The sequence below is a fragment of the Camelus ferus genome, chromosome 16 (assembly GCF_009834535.1).
Source record: "Camelus ferus isolate YT-003-E chromosome 16, BCGSAC_Cfer_1.0, whole genome shotgun sequence".
In the NCBI taxonomy this organism is placed as follows: Eukaryota; Metazoa; Chordata; class Mammalia; order Artiodactyla; family Camelidae; genus Camelus; species Camelus ferus.
The window spans coordinates 12,482,961-12,493,119 of NC_045711.1; the positions used below are offsets into that span (position 1 = coordinate 12,482,961).

A 10,159-nucleotide genomic window follows, 5' to 3' on the forward strand; every position below is an offset into this window, starting at 1 on the left:
CCCTTTCCTCCTCTCTCTCAGCCAGAACTGGGCACAGGGTACCCACATTCTTACTTGTGAAACACCCATGTGAATCACTATACACAAGTGAGCCATACTCGTCCATAAATCACTAAAGCCACATTCAGGTGAGTGGCACACGCATTCCTGCACACTCCATACTGGTCAGAAACAACCCTCCTGTTACCTCCCAAACTCAGCACACACCCCCCCCCCCCCAAATTGCCCTGTGTGTCCCCGGGCTTAGCACGCCTGGTCTCAATCTCCACCTTGGACTAGGACCAGTCAGGAGACCGAGATGGACTCCAGGCGCACAGCGTATGAAGGCCCCATGAGGCATTCTTGCCGATCCGAGCCTGCCCTTGGCCTTGGGGCGATGGGCAGGAGCCTGGGTGCCTCGGGTGCCTGGGATCTGGGTCATCCAGACTGGAAAGAAACCTCTCCTCAAGGAAAGCTCGCGGCCGCAGCGGCCCCTAGAGGCCAGTCCCAACACTGCACCCTCCCAGCCTCTGCCAAGCTCAAGCCGCAGAGTCCTAACCTGTGCTATACCCCGGGGGAGTCCGAGAAGGCGTAGTCACCGGCCACTGGTTTTACCGGCTTCCTCCAGGTGCCTTTTGGGGTTCTCTGAGCCCATGAATACAATACTTACTTTGTTCTGTAAGTCTGGATCAAGAGGAACTGTGAAACTCTTATGGACAGTAGAAGGCCCTTTAAACAGGAGCCCGGATAGCTCAGTCGGTAGAGCATCAGACTTTTAATCTGAGGGTCCAGGGTTCAAGTCCCTGTTCGGGCGAATCGTGTTCTTTTTTTTCTTCCCCTCCACCGGTACATTACAAGTCTGTGCTTTTGAATACATTAATATTTGTATTCTTTTGAACAAAACAGAGGAAGAGTAAGACAAATATTGTTACTTGGCTTTAAAAGGCAGTAATATTACGGGCGTCAGGGTTTTATTCACAGGTAGAATGAATGACAGCATAGGGAAAGCAGAGATGATTTAAACATACGCAAGCCATACATGCGAATTTTAATTTTCTAGTAGCCACGTTAAAGAGAGTACAAAGCAACAAGTGAAATTAATTTTAGTAATATTTTATTTAACCCAATATATCCTAAATCTTATTTTATCAATCAATATTTTTAATTAATGAAATTTTAACAATCTTTTTCTACTAAATCATCTATTAAGATGTATATTTTATACTTACAGCACATTTAAATTAATATTTCAGGTGGTCAATAGCGGTATACACCCTATCTGGCAACTACTTTTATTTTGTTTCGTCTTCTGGGTGGAAAAGTAGAGAAAAACGCGCAGAAGAAATTCAGTAATATATACACTCTCAGAAGATGTTACTAGGAGGTGGGTTCCATGGTGTAATGGTTAGCACTCTGGACTCTGAATCCAGCGATCCGAGTTCAAATCTCGGTGGAACCTTACGCTTTTTTCCCTTTATTCAATACCAATGTGTTCTATTGTATTATTCGTTAGTTTTGTATATAATATTCCCATGTTCCGAGGAATCTTTTGAATTTTTCATACTAGATAATTCGAGCCTCTAGCACACTGTCAAGAGAACATACAGTACTAAATACATAGCAAGTGGCACTCATTTTGACAGATAAGAATGTTATTTGAGGACATGTTAAAGTCAAGATCAGTTATGAAGATACGAGGTTACTTTGCCAGTTTCCATCAGGTCTTGGTTTGGGGCTGAGATGCAGATCTAGGCTTTGTCTAGAATACCAGAGAGAGAAGACGGTGAGACTGCTACCAGTAGTTCTCATAAAATGGAGCGATGTCCCCAAACGGGCTTTGATGAGGGTGCATTGACAACAAGAAAAACTGTGGTCTGGCAGCGGTGGGATTCGAACCCACGCCTCCGAAGAGACTGGAGCCTAAATCCAGCGCCTTAGACCGCTCGGCCACGCTACCTGCGTGGAACAGTCTTCTCCAGGCAGTCCTCCTAAGAGACTAGAAGACAGAAGTGGTGCTATAGATGGTTGTATTAAATTGGTTGGTCTTTGGGAGCCATTGAAATTCCTCCGACCGCGGAGCAGCGGATGGTAAAACATATAGACCAGAGGAAACAGACACTCAGAAATTTGCAAACAAAACAAGTTTATTTTGATGGGTGGGGCCACATCTGGGAGTGGGGTGAGCCTGGACTGGAAGCATCCCCCAAGCGGGCAGCCGGAGCTCTGTACTCGCTCGCTCATTCATATTCAGTTGCTCTCTCCCTGTTTCTTCCACCCTTGCATGCCCGCACTCCCACCTGGTTCTCGAGCTTTGCACACGCTACCTCTCCCAGGCAGGCCTCTGAAGTCCAAACCACGCGCGCCTGTCACGCCCCGCCCAATTCCCTTTCATCCCTCCCCTCCCCCCGCCCCTTTCCCATTCTAGTACCCGTAAGCCGTCAGACGCCACTGCCCACCAGGTGGCTCTGTGGCGCAATGGATAGCGCATTGGACTTCTAGTGACGAAAGAGCGATTCAAAGGTTGTGGGTTCGAATCCCACCAGAGTCGGTTTTATTTCCTTTTCTTTTATCCTTTCCTCTTTATCTGGCTTTTTCTCAAAGGTTCCCATCCATTCTCCCCCTACCCTATCTGTTTTCCATCTAGTTGCAGTCCCGACCTCAGCCTCCGCTCTGCTCTCTTCTTTACTTACCTGTCTGCCCCGGAGCTTGGGCGAAGGAGAGCAGGACTGGGGGGCGGAAGACAGAAGGTGAGGGAAAGTGGGCGTGGACGCCGAGATAAAGGCAGGCCCCTGGCTCGGGGACACACCGGGATTTAATAACCACTTTATTCCATGCACTAGGGACTCGGGAAGGGACTGGGGCTGGGCCGGGAGCAGAGGGTACAATCCTAGACACAAGGTGGGCAGGGAGAAGGGACAGGAACCAGGGAAATATATATTTATATAGATACTCTAATATAGACCACATCTCACCCGCGCGCTGCGCCCGCGCGCCCCGCCGCCCTCCCCAACACCTCCTCACCCCGACGCCCGGGTCCCTCTGCTGCCCTCGGGCTGGAGTCTCTACCTCCCTCCCCCAGCCCCTACCCCCATCCGCCCCCAAAGCTCAGGGCCAAGGTCTCCAGAAAGCGGGCGGCGGGAGCGGCGGGGCCTTGGGCGCCCCGTCTTGTCTGTGAGACGGCGGCAGTAGTCCAGTGAGAGGGGCCGGTGCGCCGGAATCCCCGGCGCGGGGGGAGCAGGGGGACGGGGACCATGCGCAGCGCGGGCTAGGGGGGCCCTGGTGCACTGGGGGGCGCTGGTGCAGCGCAGGGCCAGGCGCCGGGGCGGCGGGGTCCAGCGGTGGGCGCGGCGCTTGGGGCCTCGGATCTACCGGTTCCGGCCGGGGCAGCTTGGGGCGCAGGTAGCCGTGCAGCGCGGAGAAGAGCTGGGCGCGGGCCGCTGGGCTAGCGTCGTGCGCGAAGGCCGCCAGGCGAAGCAGGCACTCGCGGAAGCCGGACAGGTAGCAGCTGGCGAGCGCCTCGGCGTCCTGGGCTGGGGACCGGGGAACCCCTGGAGCCGCAGCAGCGGGTGCGGCCGGCGGAAGGACCCGCAGGCAGGGCAGGGGTCCCAGCCAGGGTGAGGGAAGGGGCAGGGCGCAGAGATACCAAGGCCGGACAGGCGCACAGAGACAGGAAGCCAGGTGGACAGACAGAGGGAGAAAATGAGGGAGACAGACAGACACGCGTGGGTGTTATTATTAACCTCGCCTCGGAGCACAGCCTGCCATTCCCCAAGCCCACCGTCCACCGCAGTGTCTGCCCCATCTACCCCTGCCCGGGCCCTGGTGAATCCCCCCTCCCTCCCTCCGCTGCCCCACCCCCGCGCTGTACCCGGGGGCTCCACCCGGCTTCGCTCCCTCAAGTAGCCCACGGCGAACTCCAGTATCTCTGCTTTCTCCAGCTTCGGGTTCCGGAGGTTCTACAGACGGGAGGGGAGGGCGCAGAGACAGAAAGGGGTGGGGAGAGAGGGGGAAAGTGGCAGGGGGAAGAAGGGAGGGGGGATGCAGGAGCTGGGGGTGCCCCCGGAACGCGTTTGTGTGCGGACCACAGAGTGCGCTACCGAATGAATGCGGAGTGGAGATGACCAAGAATAGTCCTGGCCCAGCCTGAGACGAAACTGTCCAACCCAAGGGAATGAAACCAACCCACAGTATGAGGAGGGGATTCGAACAGCAAACCTGGGAAATGAAATTAACCACCCTGCTGGCTGTCTTGGGGACTGTGGGGGAGAAGGAGAGGGAATTTATGGCCCCAAATTGACTGACCCTGGGAGGGAAATTTACAGAGCCGGGTATGAAACTTACAGACCCGAAGGGTGGCGATGAAGATTGCGTTCTGAGAACGAGATGGGGTCTGGGATGGGATTCCAAGGGTCAGGATGCCTTGGGGCCAGGGTCGCCAAAGCAGCATATGTCCCCACCCAAGTGGGAAGCCCTGAGACGCGAGGACAGGATGCTTGGGGGTCCAGTGATGGCAGAAGAACTGACCTGGTCCCGGGTCCGCTCCAGCAGCAGCAGCCTCAGCTCTTCCAGGCTGCGGTTGATGCGGTCCCGGCGCCGCTTCTCCACAAGCGGCTTCAGCATCTGCGACCAGCAGGAAAGGAAGAGCGGGCCGACCCCACCGAAACTCAGCACGGGGGCCGTCAGGATCCGGCCGCTGGGATAGTCCGGCCTCCTCCCCTTCCCTAAGATCCCAGAGAGTCTAGGGCCGGGCCCATTCGAACTCTGTCCACTCCCCCTCTAGGGTCAATTTCTGTTGCTCGCCTCCTCTCTCTCCTGGGTCTTCTGTATTCTGTCTGGTCCTTCTGTCTCCCCTCTCTATGTCTCTCCTTCTCCTCCTCTTTTCTCTCTACGTCTCCTACTCGTGCAGTCTTTCTCTGACTCAGTGGAGAACTTTGGGGGCCCTCTTTGCGCCCAAACACGTGGGCCGCAAGATGCCGGGCAGAGCTGGCGGCCCTGAGTGTAGGAAGGGAGATACCCCGCGACCGCGCCTCCTCTTCTACCTCTAACCCGTCAGTGCGGTCACCATTCTCCGTTGGTTCTAAAATCTTCCACCAGTTCTCGGACCTTCTCTTATTTTGCCTTGTGCCAGCTCCGGCTCACAGCAGGCGTGGAGCAAGTGCCTATCCTCTCCGCTTTTTTTTTTTTCCCCCAGCTGTCCTCCCTTAGCTCTGTGCTCCTCTTGCTTACTTTACTCAAACTCTGACCCCCTCCCATGCCCTCCAGGCTGCAGTGTGTCAACTGCCATTACCCATACCCGAGACCTCTGCGTCGGCCGCTCAGCCAGTTCCGGCTCTGACACTGACCCCTTCTCCATAGTTTGCAGCTTCCTCTCCAGTTCCTGGCTCCTCGGGTTCCCCATGATCCTTTCCCCTTTCCAGCCCAGTATCTCCAGCCACTTCCCTGACCCTCGGTCTCAGGGACACGGTCCTCTGACCGGCCCAGGGACCTCTGCTCCCTCCCCTCCCGCCTCTCACCTTGGGGCCATCCCTATTCTCTGCTCGATCCCGGGTGACCATCGCTCCTCCGGACCCTGATGTGGACCGAGTCCCTGCTTGCCTTGCGCCTTATATCTCGCAGACCCCAGAGTGGTGGTAGCGGGCAGGGGGTAGAACCCGGACCCGCCCCTTCGGCATCCGATCCCGCCCGCTCGACCCAGGGCACGAGGCGCCCGGAAAGGGGAGGAGCACAAGAAGGAGGGGAAGGAGTGGAACTGGCCTGGGAGTGTGGGAAATGAGGGGCCAGTGCAGCACCGGCTGGTTTAAGGACCATAAGGCTGTATAAAGAGGCGGGACCCAGCTGAGGGGAGGAGGTTATTAGTGGGAGAGGGAGTTTGAGTAGTTTGGGGATAGAACACAGGAGTGAAATTCAGAGTTTCCCCCATTCACTGTCTCAGTTTTCTTGGGAGGTCATTGTATCTCCACTAATCCTGAAATAAAAGTTAGCACCCCTAAGCCACCACGCTGGATCCTATACACCTTTCCCCAAAATTCACCTCCTACTTGGGATAGCATGCCACCTGAGTGTGCCAGCTGGATCCACCTAATTCAACTGGGACTTTGTCTGGAGGTGGGAGAGAAGCTTTTTTCGATCTAAGTCAGCCACATTCGATTCCCCCAACATCTACATGTCCAATTGTGTGTACTGGGCACTGGTCTAGGCTGTGATTTTCATACTCAGATAAGCACTGGAGGCCTAACTTGTCCCTGCAGGATCTAGTGGGAAAGATGTGTTATCAACTAGCTATTTTAGAAGCACAGTGAAATAGGTGCTGAGGGAAAGGGTCATCCTGAGAGATGGCTGGACTGAGGCGAAGGAAGCCTCAGGGAAGGGGAAGCAAGGCCTTGAAGTACGGGTAGGAGGTGGAGAGATTTTTCCACCTAGAAGTATCTAATTCAAAACTAATTATTGGAGAGTCAGGCACATGGCTGCCAGGACACCTGACACAAGTGTATTCGCATAGCTTGCTGCTGGGGACCCCTCCTGCCTATAGGGGAGCAAAAAACAGGCAGTTTTCTTAAAGGGAACAAAAAAGGGATCAACACCCACCTCAAACCAAAAGCCTGAGACTCTGAAGAATGATGCGTGAACACTTGGAGACTTCAGGACAAAGTGCCTGAGAAGACAAAATCAGAGATTTAATGGGACAGCAAGAATGCCAGGGACAAGGACACAGAAAGACAGGGTTGCAGACCGAGCAAGAAGATAGCTGCGAAGTCACAGACGGATGGGGATCCACCAAGCCCTCTCAGTGCCTGTCCAGAGCTTGCTTTTTTTTTTTTTTTTTTTTTTCACGGAGCCTGCCTTGACAAAGTCCGAGCCAGAGAAACATAGACTTTGGGGAGGGCACTCCCATTTGGAATCAGTGAGCCTAGCATATCCCACCTCCCGTACCTGAGCCAAATGGGAGCACAGATGTGTGGCCGCAGAAGCCCCCACTGCCCCCGTCCTTGGGAACCTGGGCTCGGGCTGAGTTTTTCTCACCTGCACGCGAGGCTTGGGGCCCTGGGCAGTTCGCACCCGGGTGTGGGGCCGCCCCTGGCCATATGGGGCGACTTTATGGCCGGGTGACCGGATCCGGGCGGGAGGAAGGATGGCCTGGCGCTCCACCCACGTCTATTGGAGCCATTCCTTTGCGGAGTCTCTGGTCTGTAACGTGTGCCTGGGTACGGGCCTCAATTCCTTCCATACTGAGGTAGAGCTAAGGAGAAGCTCCTACCGGTTGCATTGGTGGTTCAGTGGTAGAATTCTCGCCTGCCACGCGGGAGGCCCGGGTTCGATTCCCGGCCAATGCAGTACTAATACCTGTTTTCCCTTTACCCAAAAATATCTTTTCTGATGTATCTGAGAAGCATCTTTGTTTATGATTTCTACCAAACATTAATAATAATACTTTTTTTTTTAACTCCATCGCAGAGTTTTAGTCTCCGGATCGAAACCTGAATTCCGAACGTCCTCACACTCCCATCCTCCCAGCCTGTGGTTCCGCTGTCCACACCCCTCCTTCCGCCCCCCCCTGCCCGCACCTCCGCAGGCGTGATCCTGAGAAAGGACCAGGAGCTCGGATCCCTGCCCCGGGAGTCCTCTCAGCCCTCCGCGGGGGAGGGGCGCGGTCCTCCCGCCCCGCAAGCTCTGAGGCCCTTGCTCTTTTTTCCTTTCTCTTCCTCTCTCGCTCTCTCTTATTTCCTGTTTTCTGAAGCGCGCATTCTATATCCACAGTCTTGGCCTTGTTTGTCTCGCCGTCTTTCTGCGTCTCCGCTTTCCTCTCGGCGTCTCTATCTCTGTTATCTTTCACGTTCTTTTCAGGACGTACAGCAACTTCAGCGCTGGGTCTCTGGGTCTTTGGTGGTCTCGGCATCTCAGGCTCCAGGTCTCTCCAGCCTCTGCGTCTCTCACCAGGTTTACGTATTGGCCTCTGGGATCGTCTCTTCAGGTCTCTGTCGCCTCCCGGCCTTCTTCGCTCCCACGCTCGGGCCATCCCCTGGGAAGCTCGCTCACACCTCCAGATTCCTGCCACCTCTCCGCTCGCCCCTTCCAGGCTGCTTTGATCCCGCACGCGTCGTGCCGGCGGGCGGCCGGGCTCCCGCCAGCTGCCGCGGCCACTTGTGAGCAGGGGCGGGGCAGCCCGGGCTCCCAGGCTCGCGCCGCTGGTTTTCCGCGGTCTTCCGGCGCGCTCGGCCTCCCTCGGCGCCCCTCCTCCCGGCACAGTCTCTCTAGCTGCTGCCCAGGCTGCTGTGGGCCCGCGTCTCTGGTTCGCTAAAGCTGGGTCTGGGTCTTGTCTGTCTCCGTGCCTCTGTCTGGAACCCGCCCTGGGTCTGTGTCTCTGTCTCTGGTTCCTGCCTCCTGCCTCTTCCAGCCTGTCTGCTTCATCTGGGCTAGGCTCGGGGTCCTTTTTCCTCGTCTCTGGATTGTGTCAGCGACTGGGAATGCTCTCTTCTCAAACCTAAGCCGTGACAGTGGCCCCCTAGAAGGATTCTATACAGCCATCTGGGCATCTGTATGTCTGTGTGCGCAGCCACTATACTGAATCACTAAGCCGCTGTTTATGGAAGGCCTCCTGTGCACCAAGCGTTGTTAGGTATTGAGGGTACATTGGGTCTGGGCTCTCCTGACACTTACATTATAGTGGGGGGAGGGGAGACAGAAAATAACTAAGAAAGCAGAAAGTAATATAAGATGATTATAAGGGTGGGGGCAAGGGGCAACCAAACATGGCAATGACTTGAGAATGAAGGGCTACTTTACTCTGGGTAGTCAGAGACAGACTCTGTGAGGAGATGATATTGAGCCAAGCACAGCTCATGAGTGCAGACAAAAAGAAGAACAAGTGCAAAGGCTCTAAGGCAGGAACAGGTCTTGGTGGTGAGAGCTTAGAGAGAGAGCGCCAGGATACCCAGGACCAACAATTTGGAGTGTGGCAGAGATCAGAACGGAGAGGCAGGCAGAGCCCAATCACAGAGCCTTAGAGGCTGTGGAAGGAGTTTGGATTTTAGTCTAAGTGCAATGGGAAGCAAGTGGTGGGTTTTAATCAGGAAAATTATATTCACTGATTTATGTTTTAAAAGATCACTTTGGCTGCTATGTAGAGAATGGAAGCAGGGAGGTAAGACAAGATCGTGGCTAGTACTGAAGTGGTGGCCTTGGAGAGAGAAAGTAAATGGGTTACTTCTGGGTTTTTGGCTTAAATAGCTGAGTGGATGGTGGTGCCTTTTACTGAGATGGGAAACACAAGGGGAGGGGGAAGGAAAAGATCTGGGGAGAGAAATCAAGCATTATACATTAAGCCCGGTTAGTTGAAACCCACTCAGACATCCAAGTGGAGGCTACAGGTAGGCCAGGGATATACGAGTTGGGGGATCAGAGCTGGAGGGTAAACATGGAGATGGGTGGCTTAAATGCAATGAGACTGGAGCACCTAGGGAAAGAGTGTGGAGAGAGAAAAGAAGAGGCCTGGAGCATCCCAACACTTAGAGGTCAAGTTGAGGAGGAAGACTTACCAAAGGCGTGTCAAGTTATCAGAGAAGTAACAGAAAAGCCAAGGAGGGAGCAGCCAGGAGCACAAGAAAGAGATAAGGTTGCTACAGCGAGCTTGATGCTGGTGGGAATAACCAAGAGGTGGGGGAGGGTAGACCTCAGTACCAGGTGCAGAAATTGGCCTCAGGTGGTAGGGAAGACTCCTCACCCACTGGGAGATGGGGAAGACAGAGACTGTGGGTTAGTTAGGGTGTGGGAAGAATGAGGCAGTTTCCCTCTGGTTGCTCCCATTTTCTTTAAGAAGAATGAACCAAGCTCATTGCTGGAGGGGAGAGAGTTTCCAGGTGGTCTGAGGAGAAAGAAGGTGTGAAATGTTCATTTTGGAGAGAAGGAAAACAAACCTTCTAGGACAGAATAGAATTTCTAGGCATGTTGAGGGTCCATTTGAGATGTGGGATCATAAATTACAATTTCGGAGGTGAATTCACCGTGAAGCTAATGAAATTCACACTTCAGGACCCCTCACTTCCGCAGGCCTCTGTGAGGATCCTAGCAACGTACTCACATGGCCATACGCTTCTGTAAAATTTGCAAAAATAACATATTTTTAACTGCAAATGGTGAAGACCACTGTCTCCTTTCACTCTGACTTCCCCTCTTTCCCCCTGAT

The 10,159-nt window shown here is 54.2% G+C and overlaps 1 protein-coding gene and 5 non-coding genes across 8 annotated transcripts; 4 read left to right on the top strand and 2 right to left on the bottom strand.

Annotated features, from left to right (window-relative positions):
* Positions 1 to 720: 720 nt before the first annotated feature.
* On the top strand, positions 721 to 793 carry TRNAK-UUU. The gene has a single exon. It is a non-coding gene; the product is annotated as a tRNA-Lys (tRNA).
* A 573-nt stretch (positions 794 to 1,366) lies between these two features.
* Positions 1,367 to 1,438, top strand: TRNAQ-CUG. Its single transcript has one exon. It is a non-coding gene; the product is annotated as a tRNA-Gln (tRNA).
* Positions 1,439 to 1,854: 416 nt separating this feature from the next.
* TRNAL-UAG lies at positions 1,855 to 1,936 on the bottom strand. Its single transcript has one exon. It is a non-coding gene; the product is annotated as a tRNA-Leu (tRNA).
* A 169-nt stretch (positions 1,937 to 2,105) lies between these two features.
* Positions 2,106 to 8,567, bottom strand: HES7 (hes family bHLH transcription factor 7). Of its 3 annotated transcripts, none has more exons than XM_032498744.1 (5): positions 7,542 to 8,567; positions 6,565 to 6,631; positions 4,504 to 4,599; positions 3,848 to 3,935; positions 2,106 to 3,527 (listed from the first exon to the last, which is right to left on the bottom strand). In XM_032498744.1, the coding sequence occupies exons 1-5, from the start codon at positions 7,991 to 7,993 to the stop codon at positions 3,085 to 3,087; spliced, it is 1,146 nt and encodes a 381-aa protein (XP_032354635.1). In that variant the 5' UTR covers positions 7,994 to 8,567; the 3' UTR covers positions 2,106 to 3,084. The 3 variants fall into 3 exon arrangements, with proteins under 3 accessions (XP_032354635.1, XP_032354636.1, XP_032354637.1); XM_032498745.1 differs by having other exon boundaries at positions 7,000 to 7,681; XM_032498746.1 differs by lacking the exons at positions 6,565 to 6,631; positions 7,542 to 8,567 and adding an exon at positions 5,493 to 6,557.
* On the top strand, positions 2,441 to 2,527 carry TRNAR-UCU. The gene is given in 2 exon segments: positions 2,441 to 2,477; positions 2,492 to 2,527. It is a non-coding gene; the product is annotated as a tRNA-Arg (tRNA).
* On the top strand, positions 7,240 to 7,310 carry TRNAG-GCC. The gene has a single exon. It is a non-coding gene; the product is annotated as a tRNA-Gly (tRNA).
* Positions 8,568 to 10,159: the final 1,592 nt, after the last annotated feature.